Here is a 27,194-nt window from a genome sequence, read left to right on the forward strand (position 1 = left end):
ATCATTAAACTTCACATTTTGAGATGCGTAGCTGTTTGCAATTTGTATTAAAATAAATATTTGTGTCCATGATTATTTCATTGATTTCTAATATAATAATAAGTTAGGATGTAATAAGGCAGGATGGCAGATGAGGTACAATGTTGCTGGGAGAAAAAAGGCTGTGCCCAATGTCTAGTCAGCCATTTAGTTCTCAGCAAGCTTGCTGTGTTGGCCAAGAACACTGAAGATATATCTACACTTAGATATATAATAAGCATCTTTAAAGCCATACAGTAGAAAGATCTTGTTACATCCAAGCTTACATCTAAAAGTGCTCCTTGTGTTTCTTCCCTATCTACTTTAAACACTAGTGTATCTACTAGATTTTATGTATTACAATGCCTAATTATTGAGCTTTGCTACCATTTACAGTCTTAAAGAGCTCTGAGGAGGCAATGCTTTATAGTAGTTTAACCACTTCTACCCTTGTAGATCATCTTCATAAGAAGCCTATTCCGTAGCATGTTTACTACTTAATAAACTGGTCAGGGTAAGAGAAGTAAGAGTCTGATGGTAATGAATAATAATAGAAGACTCCAAATGAAGGGATGGTAAGACTGGAGAGAAAGGAAATGGTGTGAAGATCCAGCTGATCTTTCATTCAGCAGCAAATAATAGGGAAAGAGGTCATGTTTTCACAGGGCATGCTGAGATGTGCAAGCTAGCTTTAGCTATACAAACTCTTAAACTGAAACACCAGTGGGCAAATACAGATACCCTCAAATTGGGTAACCAATTTCATAAAAATGTTTTTCTTCCAGACCTGAGATGGCAAGTCCACATGGTGCTCTACTGCACTGTATGCATTTATCAGCTTTCATCTCAGTAACTCAGAGACCTGTGCAAATCTCTGTTGTATAGTGTCAGTACACCCAAAATCTAACAGTGGCTGTGACTGCTGTGAGAACCAACAGATATGACAGCGTCACTGCAGTAATACAAATTTAAGAAGTCATCACCTTCAGTAATACTATCTGATTGACTTTCTGCTCCCTGGTGTGCAAGTCCCATTGGTGGTATAGGATAGATGTGTCTCCACCATATTGAGAGCTCAGACTTCCAATCAGGCAGTCAGATGCACTATCATCAGCCATTGCTTCTTCTGCCTTCTGTCCTTCTTCCTTAGGTAATACAGTCTCAGACTCAGTTTCAAGATTTTTCTTCTGAACCTGTATATTACAAACATGATAACTGTGTTAATTGTGTACACAATCCAGTGGCACATGTATGAAAAAATTCTAGAGGTTATATTCTGCAATTAAGCTCAGTGATCAAAATAATACAAGTTGAAATGATCATATCTGGAATATTCGGTCGATATGTAGGTTCCCCAGTACAAGAAAGACATGGGCATACTGGAGCAAGACCAGTGATAGGCCACTAATACAATTAAGGCTTTGAAGCATCTAACATGTGAGGACAGTCTGAGAGAGCTAGAATCGTTTAGCTTCAAGAAGGAGAAGGCTTGGAGGGATCTTAGTAATGCATATAAAAACCTGACGGTAAGAAGTAAGGACAACAGAGCCAGATTCTTCTCAGTGGTGCTCAGTGACAGATTGAGAGGAAATGGGTATACACAGAAATACAGGACATCAAACCTAAACATAATAAAACTTTTCCTGTGAGAGTTGTCAAACATGGGAAGAGGTAGCCCATAGAGTTTATAGAATCTTCCATCATTGGAGATATTCCAAACCTGACTGGACATGGCCCCAAGTAAATCACTTTAGGAGGGTTGGACTAGATGACTTCCAAAGAGCTCTTCTAACCTCAGCTATTCTGTGATTCTTTAATACTAACACATTTGTTCTGAGTAAAACCACAACATGTCATCTTTATTTATCTTTTTAAATTTTTGGGGGACAATTTCTACAGCAAGAAAATGGACTTTGGAAATGTAACTCTGTAAAGAAGGGTTAAGATGCCAACTCAGAACATCCTGATCTGAAATGCCTTTATGCAGTACTTCAAAGAGATTGTACCTTAAGATCAGCCGTCTCAATCTTCTTTAACCGGAGAACTTTCTCCAAAGTTTCCAGCTCTTCTTCACTGTGTCCCTTCAGTGGATAATTCTTCACTTCACAAGCCATATGGAAGCACTGTTCAAATTTTAAAAAAAACAACAAAACCAAAACAAACAAAAACCCAAAGTTCTTCAGAACATATCTATCAATTCATTTTTTCATTACCTGAACACTAAACAGTTGTAAAGACTTCTTAAAATCAGGAATAAAATTGAGGATCAATTAATATAGACAATATAGTAAAAATACTGGGGTAAGACAAAAACCACTTGCCTTTTTGGTAGTGAAAAAGGTTGGTTTAAATTTGCCTTTTTCTTTTTTTTTAATAATCTATGGATATGGCATCTTTATCCACAGAATTCAACCAGAACTAGATCTTTTGTAAAATGACTTGGTCTTTCACCACCCTTGAGATAATCCAGTATCATCAGTTTGACTAAACACCCTCTGTTTAAAATAGGCAAAATCGGGGTTAAATTTTTCCTTTATATTCTGTGTAGCAGAAGTTGTACTGACTGCACAGAGAAAAATAATATTTACCCCTCCTTTTAGCAACAGTGCATAAAGATATTCTCTGAGATCAAGGAATTGAAGAGTTGTTTATTTGCTTATCAGCACTCTTATCCACCTTAGAAAGTAAAATCAGCCAGGCTCAGACAAAATGAACAGAATGAAAGATTTGCATGAGCCCTAAGAAGAAGTAAGTTTTTTCCCATACCATAAGCAAATCATAAATGTGTTATACTTCTATTTATTTTGTCTCTGTACCTTAAGGAGTCAATAAACTACTGCACAAAATGAATTGGAAAGCAGAGGTTACCTTAACTGCACGTCCTTTTACACACATAGCATCCCAACACTCATGTTTGATGACATCCTGCAAATAGCAGTTGGCTAAATTCTCCATTTCAATTTCCTTCCTTGCCTTTCAAAATACAGAAAAGAAAATAACAAGATGTGGTGAAAAATAACAAGATATGGGCAATTCGTATTGAGTTATTGAAAGAAACCTAACAGATGAAATGAATTACCCATATTTCCTCATCTTAGACTATCACAGCTATCTTCTCCAAAAACTATATTGCATACTACCGAAAGGCATCATTTTATATGTGAAGAAAAGCATTCTAGAACTTAAGCAATGTGCCCAAGGCCACAGTGTCATATAGTTTCTGGCATAGATCATATTCCAATTGGCAATGTCTGCATCAGCAGCTTCACCTGCTTCAAGAAGTGACTTTAAATACTTTTAAGTTTTCCTGCTTCTCAGCAGTGAGCAGAAACTTTGAGATCATCCTCTGTTCTTCAATCATTCTTTCTCCTTTTCACTGCTAGTTTTAAAACATTCTCCCCCCATTCTATCGTACCCTGGCCACTTCTTGTTCAGCCTCTGCTTGTGCTCTCTCCTGCTCCTCAATATCCAGGTTGAACTCGTGCTGCTCCAGTTTCTCAATGTCTGGCACCTGTTCATTTTCAAGCATCATCTTCTGAATCTGTTTTTTTTTTTAAATAAGTATAAGGAATAAAAAGTAATTTGAATGTGAATAGAGGAAATGCTATAGAACTTGATATCAGAGAAAATTATTTTAATTGCCTCCACTTTTAACCGCTTCATGGTAATTGGTAGAATGTGCTGCCTGTAGCTAGTGACAGAGTACTAAGTGAATATATTTCATCTTTCTCATAAAGTTCATTTGGATGTTATATGTGAAGTTGTGTATACTTTCTAAGAACCTGTAGTAGCAGTACACAATTCTTTATTCTCTGGTTCTGAGAACTTTATTAAGTTGTTATCTATCTCATACAGTTCAACAAAGGGAAGTGTAAAATCCTGCACCTGGATAGGAACAGCCCCACGCACCAGGACATGCTGGGTGCTGAGCAATTGTTAAATAACTTTGCAGAAAAGTAGCTGGGGCTCCTAGTGGACACCAAGTTGAACATGAGCTAGCAACATGCCTTTGTGGCAAAAAAGGCTAACGGTATCCTGGGCTGTATTGAGAGTGTTGCTAACAGGTTGAAGGAGGTGAGAGACATACTGCAGAGAGTCCAGTGAAGGTGATTATGGTAGTGAAGCATCTCTCCTATGAGGAAAGGCTGAAAGAACTGAGACTGTTCAGTCTTAAAAAGAAATAGCTTGGGGGGAATATCATCAATGCATATAAATACCTGAAGGGAGGGTGCTAAAAGGGCAGAGCCAGGCTCTTTTAAGTGGTGCCCAGTGACAGGACCAGAGGCAATGGGCACAAACTGATACACAAGAGGTTCTGCCTAAACATCAGGAAACACTTTTTTAATGTGAGGGTGACTGAGTACTGGAACAGATTGCCCAGAGAGGTCATGGAGTCTCCATCCTTGGAAATAATAAAAATCTGTCTGGACATGGTCCTGGGCAGACTACTCTAGTTGACCCTCTGCCTTATCCTCTTGCAGTTAGTGGTTTTTATGAAAGGAAACAGAAGGAAGAAGAGAGGACAGTAGTTTCTATAATGGAAGGTTGTTAGACAGCCAGAAACTAGCCTGCTGAGTGGATAGATTTCTGAAGGTATAAGAGCAGTACAAAATATTTACTTGGAGGAAAGGAAACTGAGAACCAGACAGTAGTTCCTGGCAGGTTCAGCGTATAGTCCCTGAAGAAGCATGTCTCTTTATTACATGTCTGCTCAGATTTTATGACAAAAAACGTAACTGAGCACTAGAGCTGATAGCCATAAAGGAAGTGTACTTGTAAACAAAACTGGTAAGCTGAGCCATTATCCTTGTAAGAAACTCACAGTTTTACGCAGCTTTTTAATTCCCATTTGCAGCTCTTTCTTCTGGTTAGCAAACCTCTGAGTCTCTTCTCTAATGACCTGATATGCAACAAATATATTGTTGAAAGATAAAAATAGACAAGAAGAGAAAAAAAGATTGAAATAATCTAAAGGAACATTATCTGTACAGAAAACAAAACTCCAAAGGGATTAATAACTGAAACAGACAAAATCCTAATTCAATAGGATGAATCTTAGAATTGCTCAAGAGAAAAAAGATTGTACAACCAGGTCATGTTGTAAACTGGTTGTACAGCAATAGAGCTTAAAAGAAAGAAAATATTAAAGAAAGAAGTAATTACAAGTGCAATGATTATAGACACATTGAACGGCCCACTGCCAAAATTTGTTAAGTGTTTTATATTCCTTAGATTTTTCATTGTCACTAAGCATTTCCAGTGGGATATTTAAAGACACAAATAAACTAACATCTGTTAATCATTCTGGAAGCTGTGAAATTTTCTTTGCCCCTACAGCCTTGCCAATTCATGTCTTGGGGAAAATTTTGGAATGCACCTCTGGAATTTGCTTTCTAAAATAATTTTCAACTTTAAATAGGATGATGGCTATTGATTGAAAGGAAGGGGTGTATCATTCTGACATTGGATGGACTCTATCCTCTAAAAGTCAGATGCAAGTCTCAGGACATTAATGAGCAGCTTAAAACAACCTAGGACCACATTGCTGTCCTTCAACCTTTGCTTCTCATCACCAGTCCCTAGCTGATACTAACAGTCATGTGGTTTTTATGTGTATGCAGTCACATGGATTTGCCAAAAAATCCCAGTAGAGACACCAAAGCATGAGTGCCAGCAGCAAAGCAGAAACTGGAATACATGTCTGGGAGAGCAATGGAGAAGATGCCACTTTCAGTGGCAGTATGTCTTAGATTGACTTGAGCCACTTGTGAAACTGCATCATCATTTGGAAAGTCGCTCCTGAGATGACCAAGAAAGCATTGATATTTTGCTTTGTCCTATCATTGAACCCCAAAAGCTGGACAAAATACACAGCTCTGGGTCATATCAGAAACTTACTAGCATCCATAAATTCATATTTTTGCGGGGGTGGCCGGGGAGGGAGGATCTATACTAACATTAACATAGCAGTTTCCAGGCTCACAAAGCGCTAAATCCCCTCTCTGTAGACAGTTAGATCTTTGATGTACTTTTACTTAAAAAACCCCCTTTGGTTACATAACATACTCACCTCAACCTTAACCTGAAATAAACCTCAGGGGTTTTGTAATTAATGTCATAATGTTGAGTATTGATTTATCAGTGCTGTAGAATTTGTTACTCTGGCCCTTGGGAAGAAGAGAGCACCTACTTCGTTTCTGGTAATAATCTTCTGTGCAACTCTTTGACATTTAGAAGAAAAAAATCTTTATAAGTTTCTAAAGGAAGCCAATTTCTCTGGCAATTTTTTTTCGTTTACTCCTTGTGTAGAAGTGGTCTTTTGGTCTTTAGAGCTCCTATTGTGCTAGGTACCTTCTCTAATGTGTTTGTAACCTTGACCTAGGATTTCCAAAAGTCTAGACTGCAATGCCTTAAAGAGAGGTCCAAATTTCAGAAAAGCTTTAGAAACTAGATTCCTTTAAAGCATATAATTTGACACCCCAAATTTGACACCTACTGACTCTTGAAAACTCTAGCTTTGATTAATACTTGTTCTATGAAAGTACCTTCTTTATTTTCTGACCTATCCATGTCATGTCACTGGTACTGGCTGAATACAAACTGGTGATGTTTCCCTCTTCTTCTGTCACCCCTACATTGGAAGATTTAAGTGGTGCCTCCTGAAATTAAGGACATAAACATCCATCTCAGGAACTTAGAGAGAATGAAAGAGAGACAGAAATGAAATAAAAAATGGCCTCACACTAGAAGCAACACCATCACCACCAATTTCCAGCAAGTGTTACATTTTTATTCCCTAACCAGTCCCCAGATTTGATTCTGCAAATCCTTGCTATTATGCAATGCCTTTTGACTCAAATGGGCTGACAGTACTAATCTCTGTAATCACTGCTTTGCTTGATTTCAACAGAAAAAATATACAACTAGTAACAATGTATAGCAGTAACAGCACACCGGGAATGACACATAATTTCACATGAGGAGAAACTGACTTTCACAGAGCTTTCTGTGGCTAAAGAAACCAAGAGAAATTGAAGATGTGAATGTCATCTTCCAATAACTATTCCATTTCCTTGATAATACTATTTCACAAATTAATAATTAAGCATATTCAGCCCATCGCCAGGGGTATTCTACTTTTACAAAAGGATCAGAGTTTGTTTTGAGGACAGTTTTTATCGTGTATAATTTTAGGATAATGATCAAACTTATTTTCCCCATAAAAATACAGAAAGCACCTTAAATTTCTCTTCTGGAAGTGATTCCGATGTGGATTCTGGGTCAAACTGCCATTCTGCCATAGATTTTAAAACAATATTTTCATTCAAAGTAGACTTGTTCAGTATAGCAAGAAGAGACTGCCAGTGAAAAGCAGCTTCCTTAACTTCAGTTTTCTTTATCTTCCTAATAAACAAAAAGGGAACCGATGTCTTTTTTGTGTATTATGGAAAAGGATGAAGTATTAAATATTCTTTATAACACAATTATTAAGTTGTTTAAAAATGCCTATTTAATAGTTTTACACATGATTCAACAGTTTGAGTTCTAGAACTGCATAATTAAGTGAAGTTTCCAGAGAATTAAAAATTCTGAAAGATGGATTACCCAGATTAGAAATACTGCTCTGGCAGAGTCTATGCATCTGCCTGAACATTTGTTACACCACAAAAAAGCTGTAGTTTCAAGCATCTCTTACTCCTAATGTCTTCTAAGAGCTCTCCATAGCGACAGTTGAATTCCCATTAAAGCTGTGATGTCTCCTAATCGCTAAATTAAAATAGTATCTCATGAGATTACATCCCCACAGAGCCCCTTCCAGATGGTATATTTGACAGTGATAAGAAGCTCACTATGGGTAATACTTATCAGAAGATACTCCTACATCTTGTGTTGCAACCGTACCCAAAGTACAAGACTTTTCATGAGCTAGGCAGACTGCCTCTGAAGATGAGAGGAGTGATTTTATTTCTATCCAATTCTTCTCCTTACTTTGAGATTAAAAAAAGAGGAAGTCCAGAATCACAAGTAGATGCAAAAATTAGTCTGTCAGGATACAAGAATTTACACCATCAATACTGGTCTGCCACTTTATACATACTTCCATTTCAGACACACCAGGGCACCATCATTTTCGCCATTAACGAGGATAAATTTGCCGTCCAGCGAGAATACCACGGATCTTATTCCCCCTCCTTGATATGAGTGAGAATGCTTTTGAGCAAGTATATCCTAGAAAAGTCATAGAAGCAGTATCAGCGAATACTTTTTTCTAATGGAATATGTCTGTAAATTATGCTTCTTTATTTTTAGATAAAAGTAAATCCAAAATGTCAATACAAAGTACATAAAAGACTAGGATTTATGAGTTTAAAACTTCTGACTACAGATGGTGCAAGTTTTTAGTATATTGATTTTGCGGGAGATAAAGACGACTAGTAAAATTATCTATCCCAAGATTTACTGGAGAAGAAAGTTAGTTTGTATGATCATATACAGATTCATTATAAAAACAATTGTACTGTATAATGCTATGTCAGTTCATGTTCAACATAAAATTTTTCTGGAACACCTTATATTCAAGTGAAGAAAAGCTTACAGTGAAAGAAAGTAGGTTTCACACCTTTCTCATGTAAACCAAACAAAGCCTGTGCCTGGATGCCTACCTACCATAGTAAAAGTATGATAGAGGAACAAAACACCATCCTTTGCTGCTGATGCCAGCCACCGGCTGTTGGGTGATAAACAGAGGAAACCTGCTCCAAAGTGATTGCTAGGAGTCCTCTTTTCTGATAAAAATACTGATGGATCTTCCAACATATTCTGCCAAACAAATGAAATGTTAGCAGCAGTTCAGATGATGGAAATATCTATGCCATTTTGAGAAGACTAATGAGAGCTTTGTGGGTTATCACATGTGTTACAACTTAAAATGGTGTTGGATTACTGAGCTCAGGAAGCAGTACCATTGCTATGCTGCTGATTTGCTTCTCATCTCCTCAAAAGGGTCTGTATTCAGTATGTTTGGGCCTGGAGTTTCTTTGGTCAGAAAGTACGGGAGGAGGAATGCTGCCTTTGGAATTCACCTTCTTGCTTGAACTGACTCTTAAAACTGAGGGAGATCTATGAGCTGCAGAGAGCTCCAGTTCATCAGCAGGCAATGACAGTGCCTTCCTGAAGCCCCCACTACTTCATTGCAAGGCAGGGCTGGGCTGGGTTTGCAGTTGTGTCTTAGAGTCATGGGCTCAGATTGGCTCAGTTCCTTCAATAGCTTGATATTCAGGTTACTCAGCAGATTGCACAAAAGCACAGCTGCAATACAGAAGCTACACGTGAAGTCCCTGCAAGCTGTATGAGTTTTAAGAACCAATATTTGGCTTTCTCTGTAATAGAACAAGGAGTGCCTCTGCCAGGTTTCTGAGCAGGTAGTAGGATACTGAAAGTTGATGTTTAAGGATGGAGTAGGTATTTTTAGTGCAGAGAGGATTTCTTCTAAGATAATATCCTGCTATATTCACTTCATCTACAGCCTTTGTTCGCTGGTATTTAACCACCACACAAAATAAAGCAGCTTCAGAGAATTACCTCTTCAGAGAGATGGTATTTACAGATGAAAGGTGCACAGGTACAGTAGCCATACACAATGTTATCCTTCAATCTGACTGCTGAGCTCAAAGGGTAATCCAGATCATACTGCTCCTTTTTAATGGCACTAGCATTAAGCATTCCTTGTGCATTAACACACTTATCATTATCTAAAAGATTGAAAAAAGAAACACGGAGGAAGAGGCATCACTACCACTAATGCAGGTGCTTCACCTATCAAGTAATTATGAAAACCAATCTCAGCAAGGAATGAGCATGATGTGAGTTTTCAAGGAGACTGGGTATTAAGATACCTAGCTTTAACACTAACTCTGTGGGTTGTGCTGATGTAGCACACTGCAGTGAAGCAGAGAGGTAGCTCTACTAGCTCTGAAGAAGTACTAGAAACGGTTTAATCATAATGATGTGACAATTTGTATACACTAATTTACCCTGCTTCTTGGCTATTACATAAGCAGTGCTAATTAGTTTGCGTGGTGGTTCATGTCATCATTGCCTTTATCTAGAACTTGTTTAGGCATCTCTGCCAGGAAGTACACACAGCCAGGGCACTATTGGTTAAAACACCTAAGTTCACATCTTCAAAAGGGCATTTAATTCTTTTTGGTTCCTTAATTTGAGCTTTAAAGAGACACCCAAAACTAAGACTGATGCAATAACAATAGATCTTCAGCAACTTTGAAAATCAAGTCCCATTTTATACGTCTAAAAATAGGCATAAGAAGTCGTCCAAGATTAGTGAATATTTAAATACTAACTTCACTGAAAACTAATTTTTTAAAAGTTTGTACATTTTAAGACCTTTTAAAAATTAAATAACTAGAAAATCTGACACTAGGTTTACTAACAGTTTTACAGAAGTTTTCTCCATGAAAAGGCTTTGTTAGTAATTCAACTGCATATAATATGAGTAAAATGATATAAAAATAGAATGACGTTAATAATAAACACACGCTGCCTTTTGCTGTAAAGTGATAGAAGACATCACTGAAACTTCAAACTATATTGATTTAGCAATTCTTAGGTAGAAGAGACATATAGCTGGAAGTGCATGGTGCCACTGCCAACCAAGCCTGTTCTGTGCTGGCTGCATGGTGAGGACACGAAGCGCAACATTAGCCTGCACTGTGCCTTAGTTAAGTGAATGCATTTAAGCCCTTTCATGACAACTGAATTAGTTTCCCAGCTGATTCCAGACAGTGCCCCAAATCAATGCAATCCTAGAATATCAGTTTTAGATATTCCTAGAATATCAGACACAGTTAAAAGTTCTGTGATCACTCATGACACTCAGGTCCATTTTTTCTTGCTTATACTACTTCCAAAATGCTATAATATTATAGCTGTGTCCTGAATGACACAAAAAAATCACTGAGTTGTTTCACAGATGAGGATAGCATATATAAAACAAATCATGAACAGTGTTTGAGAATTTAGGTGGGCTATCCAATTTGATGAAAGACTAGCAGGTTCCCTTCACTTTACTTCCAGATTATGAATAGAGATTCTAACTGTGATGTCCCAATATGTACACTGCACACTGCAGATACAGAGGGACAGATTTCCAGAAGATGAATGGAGGTATGCCATTTTTAAGTCTCCTTAATTGTCCCCTTTTCCTCATCATGCCTTTTTTTTCATAGAATGTTTCTCTGTAACATTCCTTATTGGGATACAAATTAACATTTTTTAAATACAGTGCACTTCTTCCTTGGTGCATTTATATAGAAAAGCTATAACAAAGACAGGGAATCATAATTTTTTGAGATATATCAACTTCTAACCTTTTCCCAATGAGCTGTTATATACCTATACTAATTCTCTGAAGAGGCCGGTGGGATTGATTCCACTTTGAACACCTGATATGCTAGTCTGCATATGGGTGATGCCAATCCCAAGGCCTCTTTGTGGCTGGTTTTGGGCATTTCCCACACAGTAGTAATAAAAATAACAATAACAACAACAACCAGTAGTAGTAGTTAAGTGGTGGCTTTGTGATTCTGCAAGTGAATTACTTCTCTCCTTCCTTCCTTGGCTTTCCCTTAGAATATCACAGTCTTTCTGCTGAAATGATTCAACTGACTATAAGTCTACAGACTGCTGTCTGAGAAATGGTGTCCTCAGAGAATGTATGGATGAGATGAAGAAAGAGATTAAGATTGTTAATATTTTGTGTTAAGGGATGACAATAATACGTTCTTGCCTTAGAAAAACATCACATAGTGTGTATTTCAATTCTTACCTGTTGTGAGTGCTGAAGATAGACAAAAAATTTCCAGTCTTGCTCGCTGGACCTCTGCTACTTTAAGAAGTACCACCACTTCAACTAAGTCATTCTTGAAGTCAGAAGCTACAGAAAGATCCAGCACTTCATCTGCCAACACTGAAGCAGTTAGGGAACACCAGTGCAAATTGTTACTGAAGCATGGTAATTGTTTTTACTAAGATACCATGTGAAACAAAAGGAGATCCCTGTTGAGAACAAATCTCAGCTCAACCACACGGTTTTGAACTTGCATTAAAATGTCAGACAAGCCACAACCTTGTTTCAGAAAATGCCGCACACACACAACTTCAGCTTGAGGCATCAGGTGCTGAGAATGCTAAGCATCAGAGTGTTAATATTAAACATTCAAATCTGAGTTTACATGCAGCTTGAATTGCAGCTATTTTGAGGCTGTCTGCTGATAACTGCCAAATAAAGCACAGAAAAGCCCTCCTCTAAGAAGCCAGACAGACAATGAGAACATGATCAGGCAAATTCTGAAAATTATCTACAGAGATGTAATTCTATATTTATCAAACCAATTAAAATGATAAAATAATGTCCTTTATAAAAAATATGATGAAGATCTATATGCACAGATGTGATCTGCAAGTATAATGTTATTGGAAGTCAGAGACTGCATAAACAAATTTACAAATTTCAGTAGAATTTTTTTGTGAATTAAAAGTCCATCGTTTTTTATTCTTCAGTATCAACCAGCAAAGCTGACTATTCCAGAAGTCCCCATGTTAAACATAGCTGGGGCGGACATTTGTAACAGGAGACTGCATGCAGCTATCATGACCTACAGGTTTTTTAGTCTAAATTCTCATATGGCGAGCCACAAAGGTCTTAAGTTCTTTGCGAGCATGATTACTTTTGAGCTGGAGTTGTGATCAGCTGGTCAGCTAATCCATTCTCTTCCCTGTGACTTATGTGTGCCCTGGAAGAAAAGTAATATTAGTGCATTTACTAACTAAAATTACAGAGGAAAAAAAAGAGATTGGCCAGGACAAAATATGGTTGGGAAATAGGTGGGAAGAATATGTTTAGTCCTCCAAAAAAATAAGTAGAATGAAGGAAAGTGGCTTAGTCTGTCCAGCAAGTATACTTAAAATACAGCTAATAGTGAAAACGCAATGTAATTAATGTTATTACATATATTACCTACATATCCAAGAACTTGGAATAATTTTGAAGGCCGGGCATCTAGAATAAAGATATGTCCTTCTGTAGCTCTAGCAATGAGGAACTGGCCACTCTGATCATAACTAGGTAAAATATAAATTCAAGTAGAGAACAGTTCAATACAGTCAATAAGGGTCAAATAATTCCACTCCCATAACTCTGCTGACTTCACTGAAAGCATAAACGCAACTGAAATTTCAGCTTCTAGGTTTACAGGGTTAAAGCCTGATATAAAGCCCAGTGCTATAAGTGCAATTTCTAATTGAGTGGGTGGTCAATGTCACACGCCACAGCAGTCCATGTTAACAACTTTATTAAATCTTTCTTTGAAGTTGAGTTTTTAAAAAATAAAACTACTATACAGATTTTGATATTATTTTGAACAGACATGTCTTTGCATTGATTTGACTGTGAATAAGCTGCCTTCTGTACCTATTTTTAATGTTTTACCTTAGGTAACTGTGAAAAGAGATCACATCTGAGTCTCCAAATAACAGGTAGATTTATTTTAAAGTTTAACAGTTCAAAATACATTCTATTTTTAAAAAATTAGAAGTAAACTACTCTCATATTTGTCAATAATTGGAAAAAAACCCCCAAACCTCCAAACAAACAAAAAAAGCCTTTTAGATCACTAGAGTTAACTACAAGAGGACTGGTAAATCCCAGAACTGTAAGCAAATGAATAATTAACAATAGTAATAAAAATCCACCATATAAGAAGGGATAACCAAAAGGCTTAAATTTAACTTCACAAAACCTCAAATTTATATTCAGTGAGAAATAACCCTCTAAATTCAGATACATGGAATTGTGCGTAACTACTGCATACGGTGATCTGTCAGAAAGGATCTTATACACCAGTATCTTCAGTGCCCAGTTAAACCTTCTTAAAATACAGGTTTATTATATTTCTCTCATATAAAACCTGCTACTACTCCTCTTGCAAGCAATTCAGAATATGTTGGAAAAATTGAAGCTGTTAAAATATTTTACTTCATTATTTTTAGAATAAAAACTTCTTTTTTTTTTGTTCAACTAACAGCATTACTCAAGCAAAAAATTGACAATATTCCTGCCCTTGTTACTACATACTTACTGCAAAGACAGCACTGGAAATTTGGAAAGAAAAATTCTGTGAACAACTCGTGGAGCTTCAGCTTTGGTAACATCAAGGAAATAGATTTGACCTCTTTTGGTCCCTACAGCAACACTGTTGGAGGAGGGGCAGCAAGCCATAGCAGTTGCCTGGTTGAGAGGTAAAAGATACTTAACAGTTCCATATCTTTTTATACATTACACTATACATTAGTATGCAATTTCTTTTACTATTTAAAAGTCCCTAAAATTTGGAGAAGAAATCCCAAGTGGTTTATCTAAAAAACTTTTTTTTTAACAAAGAAAGGAATTTAGAGACATCACAGGAATTTTACCTATGCTCTGTATCTCCATATCAAAAGCTAATTCTGCACTCCTCAGAAAAAAAAACCACATCCACTATCCACATTTTAAGTGAAAGAAGTTCCACCTGAATAAAACAGTGAGCGCACTGTTATGTGTGCAGCTGTTATAGAAAGGGATTTTTTTTTCTTACTGTGTCAGACTTCAGGGTTTGAATGCATCTTAAATCAAGACAAAGCATTAACAGTTTGAAATACTTCTATCAATCAACTCACTCCTTAAAACCTGTTTTCAGATCAGTCAAGGCATTTAGTTTTTATATACTTGAAAATTTTCTTTCAGTTCTGACACTCATAAAAAATCAATAAAGTAATATTATAAAAATTTAGTTATTTACAAATATGTGCTTAAAGACACATCACTAGGACATTAAGCTGAAATGTCTCTTCTGCTTTATGGCCGACTTAAATACATGATTAGTTCAATGAAACATTCTGAAAGATAAGCTTTTTTAAATCTCTTTCATGGGTTGTTCAAAGGCACTATTGAGCTCTCCTCAGCAATGGTTGATCCCAATCTGTGGGATATTATGCTATGAATTGAAAAATATTAAAGAAAATTTTAAGTATCAGGCACTATATAAGCTCCTGGTTACGTGTACCTCAATATCAATGTTTAGCTTGCTGAGGCAAGTTCCATCTTCCAGGAGCCAAACTTGTACTTCACCTGAAATTGTTACAGACTGTTGAACAGAGAAAAACATAGTCAAAAGAGGGTGGAATAACCAAACAGTCTGGAATTGACTAGTGATCTGCTATAGAATATAAATTAAACTAACATCTGAGCATAGCAGATCAAGGGTTACTAAGTTTTGCTTGCAATTACGTTGCTTTTCCTTTAAGTCCAGTTGCTGCAAGGTACACCTGCCTAAGGGAAACATTTAATAATTTTTGTGAATTGCTGCAACTACAGGAATGGTCTTTAAGCAGAATGAGACAATCTAGGGCAAAACATGTAAGCTTGATCAATATTAGCACTCCCACCATTCAGCCAGCAATAGAAATACCTGCTTATAATTTTCTTTGCATGGAAAAGGGCTTAAGGAGAGGTCATGTTTTCTCACATGAAAGAAAAATGATGCATATCATAATGGCGCTTGAGTTCTTCTTATACCCAGGCAATTTTGTAATTCCACAGTAAAGTATGGCTAGAGATCAATCAACCCTCACATTACTCATTCAGTCAGGTAAAATTTATCATTCCCATGCTAACAACAAATAAACAGATTCAGCAAACCTAACTGATTAAGACCACAGGGTTCCTAGGCTGGCTACTTGTAGAATTCATGGCCTGGAGATGAATCAGACTTGCTGGCTAAAATACATGTCTTGCAAGAGTCAAAGACATAGGAGGAAAGCAAGGAATTTCTCAGAATGGACAGATCCATGAGTAAGGCCTTCTTTGTCCCTACACCCAGGACAGAGGCATCTCTCAGGCCGTTCCAATTTGTGCTGAAGGCTGAAAAGATCAGTAGGAATTTCTTGTTCCAACATCTATTCTATTAATTGAATCCACCTGCTCAGCTATGTTCCTGAACAATAGTGAGTCACACAAACCAACAGCAGAAATACAATGACATTTTAGCAGTCTGTGAATTATCCACCCTGCATTCTAGAGAAAATTCTGACCCTTTTATAGGCCATACCTGAATTAATGCCATTTACTTCCTTAATGAGAAGTTACACGGCTGTAACAAATATCAGAACAGACCCAATCTCTGCAAGGCTTTTGATTTTGTGCCTTGGCAACGTATTGGTTACCTGAAAAGTGCCACTATTCTATATAAGAACGAATACCATTTCTTACCACACAGTACTTGTTCCCTGGAGTAAGAAAATCAGCTGCCAGAAAACAACTGCTGCATGCATCCAAGAGTTTGACAACTTCTCCACTCTGGGCAGGTTTATAAGTATAGACTGCCCCCTGACAAATAAAGAGAAATAATCCATCACTGGGCTATGAAACCTTTCATTAAAAGCTTTCAAAGACTTCAAAAAGAAAAAAAATACACATCTTTCTGAGCTTCACCCTTTAAAGTTTTATATTTGACTCTAAACTGAGGTAAAAAGTGCCCAGTAGAATTCAGCTGAATTTAGTGGATTATAGCAATTTACACAAGCTGAAAATCAGGTTAGTTCATTTTAGAGTGGTCCAGCTAGTCACATTTTCAAGAAGTTTTGTTTCTCAAAATTGCTTTAATAAAATAATTAAAACCCACCCTACTTCATGTTACTTCAGGAATCAAAAAATATTCTAAACCAACATAAAACACAAATCATAAATTTTAAGCTTTAAGAGATGGTTTTATCTAAAGATCTCAAAGCCTCTTAGAAACAATTCATAACTAATATTGATAAAGATTTTAGAACTTCTCTACTCATTTTACAAAACGAGAATAAAATCAGAGAGACAGTGTGACCAAAGTTACCATTGCACTGCTGTCATGAATACAGAACCTCCTGACTCTCTCTCTCCCCCTGCCCACCCCCCCCCAAAAGAAAAACAAACATTTTAAGAGCTTTAAAAATGCCAATTTAAATGATTAACAGTCTGGAAGAACAGGTGGAATTCAAGGATTTGTGACCCTTGTGTAAGATTTCTGGAAATCAGGCTGGTCAAAGAAGGATCTTGGACTTGCCAGACAAATCCGGGTACACATACAGAACAACCCTACTGGATAGCCACAGTAGGTCTGATGTACCCAAGCTACATTTTTCTTACTGTGCAGGCACACATCAAGCCTAGAGCTCATGCTCAGTAAGTCCCATGTGACATGGACACACCTGGACCCTGAACATGTACTCCACTGTACACACACAAATATTTCTGTTGGGAAATCTCAGCATTAAGTACTTTATTTATAATCCACCATCTATAGGAGGCAATTGTTCTATGCTTCATTAGAAGTCTTTCAAATCTTTCATTAAAAACACAAGATGGACTAAATTCACCTCTGATACAATTTGTTGACTTGTATGATTACATTACAGACATTTCATACTAATAGTATCAGCAAACACACATAGAATCGCAGGAACATCCTATTATGTAGTACTATTATCTCAAATGCTATACCTGGTCAGTCACAAGCAGAAGTATGGTGTAATCAGGAGAGAATATGAGGCTCGATATGGGTTGTAAGATATCAGCACAGATTTTCATCTCATACTGCAGACCTTTGACGTGATAAAAGAATAAGATGCCCTCCTGTGCAGAAAAGTACAAATCCACATGAGGTCTAGTTCATTTATCTTAGCCCACTCTGGCAAACTGAACTGCAAGACCACTGAAAATCTCTAAAGTAACAGTGTTTAACTGCATCCCATCACTAAGGGTCTCATTTGCCTTTAGTGTGTTTAAATCCAGAGGACTCTTACCCTGGATAATAAATCTATTGAAAAATGAAGGTGTTCTTTAATATAAGTCTTGTAATAGAGCATGTCTGATAACAACAGACTCTCTCATCAGTTAATACTTTAGATTTCATATTGGGTTTTTTGAGACATAGTAAGAATTTGTCCTGCTCTTAAGCAGTAATGTACAACGACACTGTCAATTTGGGTTAAATATTGAGTTAGATTTTGCACAAAACAATTTGGCAGTCCTCTTGGCCATTTTCTCTCCTTTCCTATTTTTTTGTCCATCCTTCTTTCCTGTTCCTCTAGAATACTCTTTGTCTTTTGTTAAAAATAGGAATGTCCTCTTTTATTGCTTCTTTGACTACAAAAATGGAATCTCTTCCTACCCTGCTCCCTCCCAATTTTTCTCCCAACAAAGAAAATATATACAACACCAGATAGGACCTTTACAGTTCTGCAGCCCTCCACTTTTTTCTAACTCCTGTATTTGCAGTGAACTCCGCAAATATACTCCATTTGAATGTTCTTCAATTTTCGCACAATAAGAGTAAGTTAAAACCATAAAGGATGCCTTACACTTCCAGCTGCGTACAGTCCCTCGTTACAAAATGCCATGGCAAATAAAACTGGTTTTTGCAGATCCTTTGGTTTGCCACCTAAGAGCACAAAACCAACATAAAATATCAAATTTAATTTATTGCAACAACATGTCTCAACTTCAAATCTGGGATGATACACTATTTGTGAGTAAAAAGGCTCCATGGACTGTATGTTCTTTGGACTTTTTGCTGTGATAATGAAGGAGAAGGTTGGTATACATAATCTGAAGTGACAGTACTACTGTGGTCTGATGAACGAGAAATCAATTTGAGAAATCATTCGATTTTGTAAAGGCTGCTAAATAGCCACATTAAAGTTTGTCAATAACAGAATCATAGTCATTTAGGTTGGAAGGGACCCTAGAAGTCATCTGATCCAACCTCAGTTGGCTCAGCACAGAGCCAACTTCAAACTCAGAATGAACTTCAAAGCTAGATCACGTTGTCCAGAGTCATATCCAGCTGAGGTCTGAATATACCCAAGAATGGACATTCCATAGCTTCTCTGGGCAACTTGTCCCAATGTCTGACTAACTTCACTGTGAAAGTATTTTTTTTCCTAGTATCTACCCAGAATTTCTGTTGATGCAGACTATGTGCTTTGCCTGTCTGGTTCCATCTTCTCTGTAACCTTTCATCAGGTAGCTGAAGCAACAGTAAAATCCCCCACTTCCTCTTCTCCAGGCTGAACAAAGATAGTTCTCTTAGCCCATCTTTGTATGTCATGTACTTAGACTCTGCAATAATATTTGTGGCCATGTGCTGAACTTCGTCTATTATGTGAATCTTTTTTGTACTGTGGAGCCCAAAACAAAGTGTGTGAAACAAACCCACAAATCCTAACAACTCACCTAAATTACAAGTGATTGCAGTTCTAAAAAAAGTTGCTAAAACTAAGCACTAGGGAACCTATTCAAGCATCACTTATTCCAATTTAAATTAGAATGAACAGAAATTATTTCACTGCCACTGTTTCTCCTGAGGCTATTAATTTGGCTGTCTATTAGCACAAAAGCTATTAATCATTTGTCATGTAAACATATAAAAGATTGCCATCAATGTGTCTTACAGAGGCCAGTGTGAGCTGAGTTTTTCTAACCAGCGGCTCCCAGCTGTACTCACATATTATTACCCCCAGACATCACTGGTGCTGCCTAAAAATCTTTTAGCTTGATTTGAACATGGAAATACCTTTCTTTTTCTGTACTTCTCTACGAACATATGACACCACATCCGATATTTTACGCATGTATTCTGCACAAAAGAAAACAATTTATGACGTCAACATTGTTTATATGTTAATATTGCAATAAAGTCAGTTGTATTCTAGTCTACTGAACAAAAGGCCAGGTTCAGTATACTGAATAAAAATGTGCACTCCTCCCCAATATCCACCATTTCTGTCATTTATGCAACTGAGCAGGCACAATCTTTCTGTGATTCAGCTTATAGCTGTAAAAGGGAGATAGCAATGCTTTGCATGGAGAGTGGTACAGATGCAGATTTATCTATCTTCTAGTGCTAAGTTCTGGAATTGTTATTTCTAACCATGATTTTTTTTATTTGATGTACTTCTGAAGGAAATTTCAGACAGCCTGAAAAAAATGCCCAGGTGAAATGTTGTGGCTGCTTATGATTCTCTTTGCAATACCATAACAGGAATTTAGCATGTGCTTGAAGTTGGACATGCACTTATGCATTCTGCTAAATAGATACAGATTGCAGTATGTTTTAAGTTAAGCAGAAGCTTCAGTACAATATGAATACAGACAATTTTGTTACATAGTTTTAGTACAGGGCTCAAAGAAGAATATACAGGCCAAGGAAAAGCCCAAATGGTAAATATTCTGTTGCCTTCTACCGAACTGGCAAAGATATTTCTTGTCACACCTCATCTTTTAATTTGTTGATGACTTCCAACACTTGATCTGGTAAACTTAACACTCTGATAATTTCAAAAACAGAGAAATAATGCTGGTTTGTTGGGGTTTTTTTTTAAGAGCAGCTTTCCATTTCTGTGTTAACTATCAACTGAACACAGATAAGAGTACTTTGGGAAAGTCAGGGATACTTGCTGCAGCTTAAAAAATAATGTATTACATGGCAAAAGAAGAAAACCAGATTATCACCAGCCTGTCTGTTAACACTGATGCAGTGTTTATTAGAAAAACAGTTCTATGCTGGTCTATGACATGATAATGCCCAGTTCTAGTGCTAGGGAGAAGCATATTCCAGTACTCCTCTTAGACCTGACTGAATCAGCAAACTTCATGTGCACAGTAGGACTGACACCTTCCAGCTGTGCAAAGACAATAGGGTACAGGTTGCCATTGCCAGAACACTTTATGCTGGCTGTGTCTCACTGTCCTCCCTCTTGGGAGCCCTCTGAATGGGCACAGAAGGGTAGCATGTGGCAGGTAGCAGAGGATAGACCTTGGGACTCCCAGAAAAAAGAAGGCATGGAATGGGCTGCTGTTGCCAGGAAACTTTAGTCAGTCACTAGCCAGCCAAAGGTCCCCATGAAAAAAAGAGAGGTGGGAATATATATAGGGCAGACAAATTGCCTCGGGAAGTTGCAATCAATCTGAGGTCCTCCCATTCTAGAATAAACTAAAAGCAGATTTCTTTGTTTGAAGCCAAAGACATCTTCTGTTCACTCTCTGTGCTTCATACTTTCTGCAGTAAAGGCTGATAGCCTTTACAGCCATGTTTTCATTAGAAAATAGTTTATGTAATAGCTGATTTTAAGGAATTCTATTAAGCAACATTACATTAAATTCAGTTTTGTCGTTTGAAGACTCATCATGAGTCTTCAAAGATCTGTTCTAAAATTATCTAACACACCAAATGAGGACAATCCAATATTTCATGCAAAATAAAATACATTATTGGTACTTAACTAATAGTATAAAGACTGTGTATAGCTGGTAAATTAATAGTTTAATATTAATCTAGTAGGGCTGGTTAATAAGATCTGGGCTTCTGGCACTATTATTAATTTTATCAGTTTTGATGTGTTTAGAGCTTTTTTGCTTTTTTGCCAAAGAAAAATGAAAGCCAGTTATTGGGTGCTAAAGAAACCCACACAGAAGTTCAAAAGATATTCTCAAATGTTTATCATACCAATAAAAGAAATATGGTTCTACAATATAGCTTTACAATTTCTATTGTGTAAGATACACAATAAGAGAACAGATGAAAGCAAAAAAACCTTTCACCTATCCACTTTCCTCCCTACTTCAATAAAACACACAACATTGCTGTTTTCTTACCGGGCAGAGGTTTTTGTTGAAGAACAGAAACACTGCATGTCTCAGCATCAATTGCCAAAACATATCCTTCTTTACAGCCCACGTAAATTTCTGAGGTTGCAGTCCAGCAGTGGGCAGTAGGATGCACTGAAGGCTTAATATAATTTCTAGGCTTCAGCACAAAAATAAACAAGTTCAATCAACAATTGACAAATACCTGTACAAGCAGTTACCAAAATTTTAAGGCAAAAAAAAATCGTTACCTCATAGAGTCTGACCACTTGTATCACATCTGCCTTATTTTATTCAGTCATTCCTTCACTGAGGCTAGTAACTTGAGAAGCAAGAACATTTTCCAGAAAAGTTTATGTCTGGAGATAGCGGTGGAGAACTTGCCTCTCTCCCTAGAAGCTTGTTTAAATGATGAATTATATTTTCATTGAAAAACCATGTATTTTTAAATTTGAATTTGTCTGGATTTATTCTCCAGCACTTGCATCTGTTATTTTGTCCTCTAGCTTGGAAATCCCTCCAGTATCTTGCCTAGCCTTACAAAGATAGTGACCCACCATAACCAGGTCATATCCCAATTTTTTAATGATAAAATTATGATAAAATTAAACATACTGAGCCCCTAGATTTTTTTTTTTTTACATCAGAATAGCACTGGAAGCCCAAACTGAAACAGTTACCCACTATGACCTCACCCTGACAAATGCTTTTCAAACTGCTTTTCAGAATAGTCTTCCGCTTTGTAGACATAACCTGCACATGTGGTCTTGCATACTTGGCAGTACTAAAACACATTTTGTTTGAATAGTTTATCTTATCATATAATCGAAATTGCTCTGTAAAACAGCTCTGTCAACCTTTGTGTCATCTGCAAATTAGTTCTAGAAATATCCCTGCCACAGACTTCCCATGTGCCTTGAATTTAATTTCACTAAAATAAATCTCATAAATCCATCATCCATAAAAGAGGAAGAACAGAACTTCTCCACCAGATACTATTAAAGACAGTGACCTGTTCAGATACAACAGTAACTGGGGTCATATAAATACCACAACAGAAAGCACCACATTGAAGAGAATCTGGGGAGGGGGAGAGGGGAACAAAACACAAGAAAACTTTGGGAGGACATTTTAAAGAAAAGACTCAAAGAACCATGCATGTCAACAGAAGTGATGAGGAACACTAAACAATATGATGGATGAAAAAAAAGAAGAGTCTATAATTCTATAAAACACCTGCTGCCTCACTAAAGGTTCTATAAAAAGAGGAAATACAGATGGACTTGCGATGAAAACATAGGACAGAGATTCATAAGTACCTAGATTTCATTAGTAAAATATGCCAAGGACTTGCTATATGATTCTGGGTAAGTAACTTACTCTCTATTTATGCTTACAAAGCATTTTTAATTTCTCAGGGGGGAAATGTTACAGAAATAAAGTATATTAATATTTACTTTATAAATCAAATAGGACTAAAAGTAATAAATCTATAATAAATGGGGCTTTATATCACCCAGAGAAACATTTAATATAGGCATTTTCATTGATTTTATGAGGCTTGAACATCACAAATCTTTGGAAAGGTTGTAACTGAACTACTGTGAATCAGAAGCTTCCTGTGTAAAGACAACTTCTATAATGTTCCTTTGTACCTGCTGTCATGACTGTCTTTACACATAAACTAGATAAAATATGCTAATCCTAGGATGAGATTATGTAAATCCCAAACCAGGTTGCTTCTTGAACTGTGCATTGGTACTGTGGTGCATGCTAATAATAATGCTGTCTTCTTCTGAACTTCTTTCCCGTTTGAGTGGCACCTCTTCAGGGGAAAAAAAAAAAAATCCATGATGGATCCTTGTCATGAAAAGCTTTATAAAAAGACAATGGAATAAAATTGGCACTGGGGATGAAGTGGAGTCAAGTGGGCTTGTCATGGTAAAACATATTCAGAAAACTCAGGTCCCAACAGTAAGAAATATTGAAAAGAAACTGAATTTAACTCAAGAAAGAAAAGGATTGAAAGCTGTAAAACATTTCAATTCCTTTCACTCTGCTGCCCCGTTGTGGTTACTTTGGTACATACCCAGCCTCAGTAGCTTGTTCTTGAGTATGGAACCCTAACACATTTCAAAGCAGCAAACAAGTGCACGCACAATGGCGTTGCTTTTCTTACTTGCCACTCACACATTCCTTAGAAGTGGGCTACAGCCTCCAAGGACCACGGACTACAGGCTGAGGACAAGTCCTTTAAATAATAGTCTAAATAAATGGTTCTCCACTTTGGGTGCTTCCATCAATGTGAAAAACACTGATCTCAGATTTAGTGATAAAGAACAAAAATCCTTCTGTTGAATTCTGCGGAGAAAGGGAGAGCTTCAGCAAGCCATGATACTATTCCCGCTGCATTCAACTGAACACACGTCATTAACCACCACAGGAGAAGCAGGTTGTCTCTTACTAATTGAAAAAGCATTGATGATAGTAGAGAGGAAAGTAACTCCAAGGTATTTACAAATGTTGAGGCATGGATTTTAGGCCAGAGTCAGATAACTGTTCATGGACATTTGTAATGGTATACAAATCACCAGTGAAAGTAACCATGGATACATCTGCCACAGCAGTCTGTTGATTTATAAAGACAGTGAAGAATGGTAGTTATAGCACCTCTATTTTGGACAGCCTGGTCCACTACAGCAACTGTAGTCTGAAGAGATCTGGATATCTGAGGAACTCAGCAAGTTCAGCCATTTCAATCTCTCCCAAAGTTGATGCCTTAGACACTTTTCAAAATAAGGGTCTTGATAAAACAATATTTCAAAGTATCTTCTCTAGCAAGTATATTCTGATCACCTTGTGCAGGAGTTGCTTTGCCAAAATGGTATGTTCCATATTGGGGTGCTAGAAGGGAGTGCTTAACCTGACAAGACATATGCATGCAATTATAAGATGATCTACTAGTGGCTCAGTTTTTCTGCTAGGTTAGAGAAGGAGCATATGTGCAATCCCCATCCGTGGAGGGGAGAATTAATGCTGTAAGGCACAATAAATGCAAGTCCTGCAAAAAATTACTTGGCTACCATAGTCTGGAGCAAGGTGAAAATATGCCAGAAATTGATTCAGTGCCTCCCAGTGCTAAACTGTGAGTGTAGCACCTCACATTTTAGTACACAGGAAACAACATACCACCACCACAACAAAAGGAACAACAACAGCTTGTATTTCTGCAAAATACTTTCATTTCAAAATAATCTGATGTTCACTATCTTGTCAGTATTCACAACCAAAATACACCCATCTAGGGAATTTGGAGAGTAAATAACTGTCAAAATATTTACCATGTAATTTGAAAGAAAAGGAAATCTTTGTCAAAGACTGGTAGAACAATCTACTCTTACTCCAGGAATATTTCTATGTATAAGGAGAACACAATCACCCTGAAGGTGCTAAAGAGAAATCTAGGTTTTTCTGAAGGCAGTTGGGAATGCAAAGACCCTATAGTGGTATCTAGTATGGTTGAAAGCACAAACTTTTCCGTGTGGGAAAGTTCATGATGTAGTTCTGCAAGTCCAAGCATAAGAACCTACCATTCCTGAATGGAGTAGCATCCATTCAAAGACAGACAAATTCTAGTAAGCCTCACAGACCTAATATGGCAGTTATTTTTTTCCCCAATACCTCTCGTAATTCACTTCATAGACTAAAGAACAAAGTGGGTTTTGCAGTTCATCATCTGCACATAATGTAAGAGGCAGTAAGGCAGAAGAAAAAGGCAATGCCCCTGATAAGCATATATTATCTTAATTTTCCATGTTCTAAATGATCTGAAATATAAGCAGTTCACGTATAATCAGAATCAGTAGAGGATGTTTGTTTGTTGTTATTGATTGTCCTGGAAACCAAGGGCATCAGCAGTTACACAGTTAAAAAACCTCTGCGAATCTGAATGCATGAAGCCATGAAAAGAGGATGAGGTCAGGAAAACATCATTCCCTATTTTTATTTTTTATTCTGCTTTATAATAAAAGTTTATGGCAGAAACCTGTGGTATACTAACCTGATATTACAGAACTCACATTTGTCCATTGAAAAGACATAGTATAATGCCAGTATCATCTTCTGCATGGTAGTTTTTTTGTCTCATATATATCACAAGCCACCAAATTGAAATCAATGGTCTTAATCTTAGAAGAGAATCCCAGATTTGCAAGTTAAATGTTTTCACACTGGCAGATACTTTCTAGTTGGTAGTCACGTCAAAGTAAATTTCAAACAAAATGAGAACACTTTTGAAGCCTCTCAAAAGAGGCATCTCAAGGGAGGCTAACAAGTAAATGATCAAATACAAGTGAGACAAATGGGCAGGTCCAACACTGACAGTGTTATGGGAATGTATTTCAGAAGCAGGAGTTGCCGTCTGGAATAAAGCCTTCAATGTTTCTATAGCTTGAGACATTTTCAGAGTCAAAAAGAAAACAAATCCCAAAGTGAAGTAAGGATACCTGAAGGTTACTATCAGTTTAGCATGGGAATAGTTTTTCAAGGTTTCAGCAGGTCATATTAGCTTGGGCATAGTTAAATGCTGACATGCTTATACTACTTCTGGGATACAGATTAGTACCTCCACTGCACAGATATATTACTATGCTGGGACCTGTATTAGAAATCTCTACATTGTACTGCACTGTGAAGTAGCAGCATGCCTTCTAAGTCTACTGTCAAAATGGATTTCAAATATACTGTTGAGACAACAGATCTGTTTACTGGGTTGTACCTGTTTAACAGACATTAAAATTATTAATTTATTAACACCTATTTGCATAAAAAGTATAATGACTTGGAATAGTAAAAAGGAAGAAAATCAGTAACTACCATGAATGTTTCTGCTTCATCTCCTACCAGTCCAGCAATGGCTGAAACTGGCAAATCAGGGCCATGATATGGATCTTCACTATGAGAAACTGGGAAAAACAAATCCTTACGAGGACTCACAGACCCTTGTCCATCAGGGAGTTTCACAGGGCTGTGGAAAAGGAAAAGATACTGTCTGAGGAGAAGAAATACTATGAATAGTAAATGCTGATACAAAACTGAGAAGCATTTTTTCAAAACTTTGAGACACCAACTCAGTTAATGGGCTTTACTTCCCCAAAAGTAATGGAGGATTTTTGTAGACAATCATTCTACATGGCACATACCATTTCACTGAAAGGTAACAGTAATTCTACTACAAAAGAGGAATGTTCCTAACCGGCAGAAACAGATTGCCATGTTCTAGCTCAGAGTCTTCTCTTGTTGCCTTGTATAAACAACTCTTCTATGTTACTGTTTCCTTATTAACCAGGATTAATAAAGACACACACCTAACTTTCATATGCTGTGAGGATTCATGTTTAATGTTTATCTGGAGAAGGCTTAATGATGATGAAAAATT

General features: G+C 37.0%; 1 protein-coding gene across 6 annotated transcripts in view; it reads right to left on the reverse strand.

Annotated features, from left to right (window-relative positions):
* Positions 1 to 27,194, reverse strand: part of CFAP43 (cilia and flagella associated protein 43) — a 55,743-nt gene that overhangs the window by 20,301 nt on the left and 8,248 nt on the right. For 3 of the 6 annotated variants that reach the window (XR_011326894.1, XR_011326890.1, XM_069796919.1), the window contains exons 5-24: positions 26,633 to 26,783; positions 21,767 to 21,917; positions 19,686 to 19,748; positions 18,472 to 18,551; positions 17,612 to 17,743; positions 16,343 to 16,459; positions 15,138 to 15,218; positions 14,175 to 14,323; positions 13,055 to 13,158; positions 11,864 to 12,004; positions 9,601 to 9,770; positions 8,686 to 8,838; positions 8,117 to 8,247; positions 7,257 to 7,422; positions 6,564 to 6,677; positions 4,841 to 4,918; positions 3,434 to 3,559; positions 2,887 to 2,991; positions 2,025 to 2,141; positions 1,002 to 1,211 (exon numbers count right to left, since the gene is read on the reverse strand). Coding sequence is in view for 1 of the 6 variants with exons in the window: in XM_069796919.1 (XP_069653020.1) it covers positions 1,002 to 1,211; positions 2,025 to 2,141; positions 2,887 to 2,991; positions 3,434 to 3,559; positions 4,841 to 4,918; positions 6,564 to 6,677; positions 7,257 to 7,422; positions 8,117 to 8,247; positions 8,686 to 8,838; positions 9,601 to 9,770; positions 11,864 to 12,004; positions 13,055 to 13,158; positions 14,175 to 14,323; positions 15,138 to 15,218; positions 16,343 to 16,459; positions 17,612 to 17,743; positions 18,472 to 18,551; positions 19,686 to 19,748; positions 21,767 to 21,917; positions 26,633 to 26,783 (2,539 nt within the window). In the remaining 5 variants the exon portion in view is untranslated. The remainder of the gene's footprint in view (positions 1 to 1,001; positions 1,212 to 2,024; positions 2,142 to 2,886; positions 2,992 to 3,433; positions 3,560 to 4,840; positions 4,919 to 6,563; positions 6,678 to 7,256; positions 7,423 to 8,116; positions 8,248 to 8,685; positions 8,839 to 9,600; positions 9,771 to 11,863; positions 12,005 to 13,054; positions 13,159 to 14,174; positions 14,324 to 15,137; positions 15,219 to 16,342; positions 16,460 to 17,611; positions 17,744 to 18,471; positions 18,552 to 19,685; positions 19,749 to 21,766; positions 21,918 to 26,632; positions 26,784 to 27,194) is intronic. The other 3 variants (XR_011326891.1, XR_011326892.1, XR_011326893.1) reach the window with 3 other exon arrangements.

This window comes from Haliaeetus albicilla, chromosome 11 (assembly GCF_947461875.1).
Source record: "Haliaeetus albicilla chromosome 11, bHalAlb1.1, whole genome shotgun sequence".
Taxonomy (NCBI): domain Eukaryota; kingdom Metazoa; phylum Chordata; class Aves; order Accipitriformes; family Accipitridae; genus Haliaeetus; species Haliaeetus albicilla.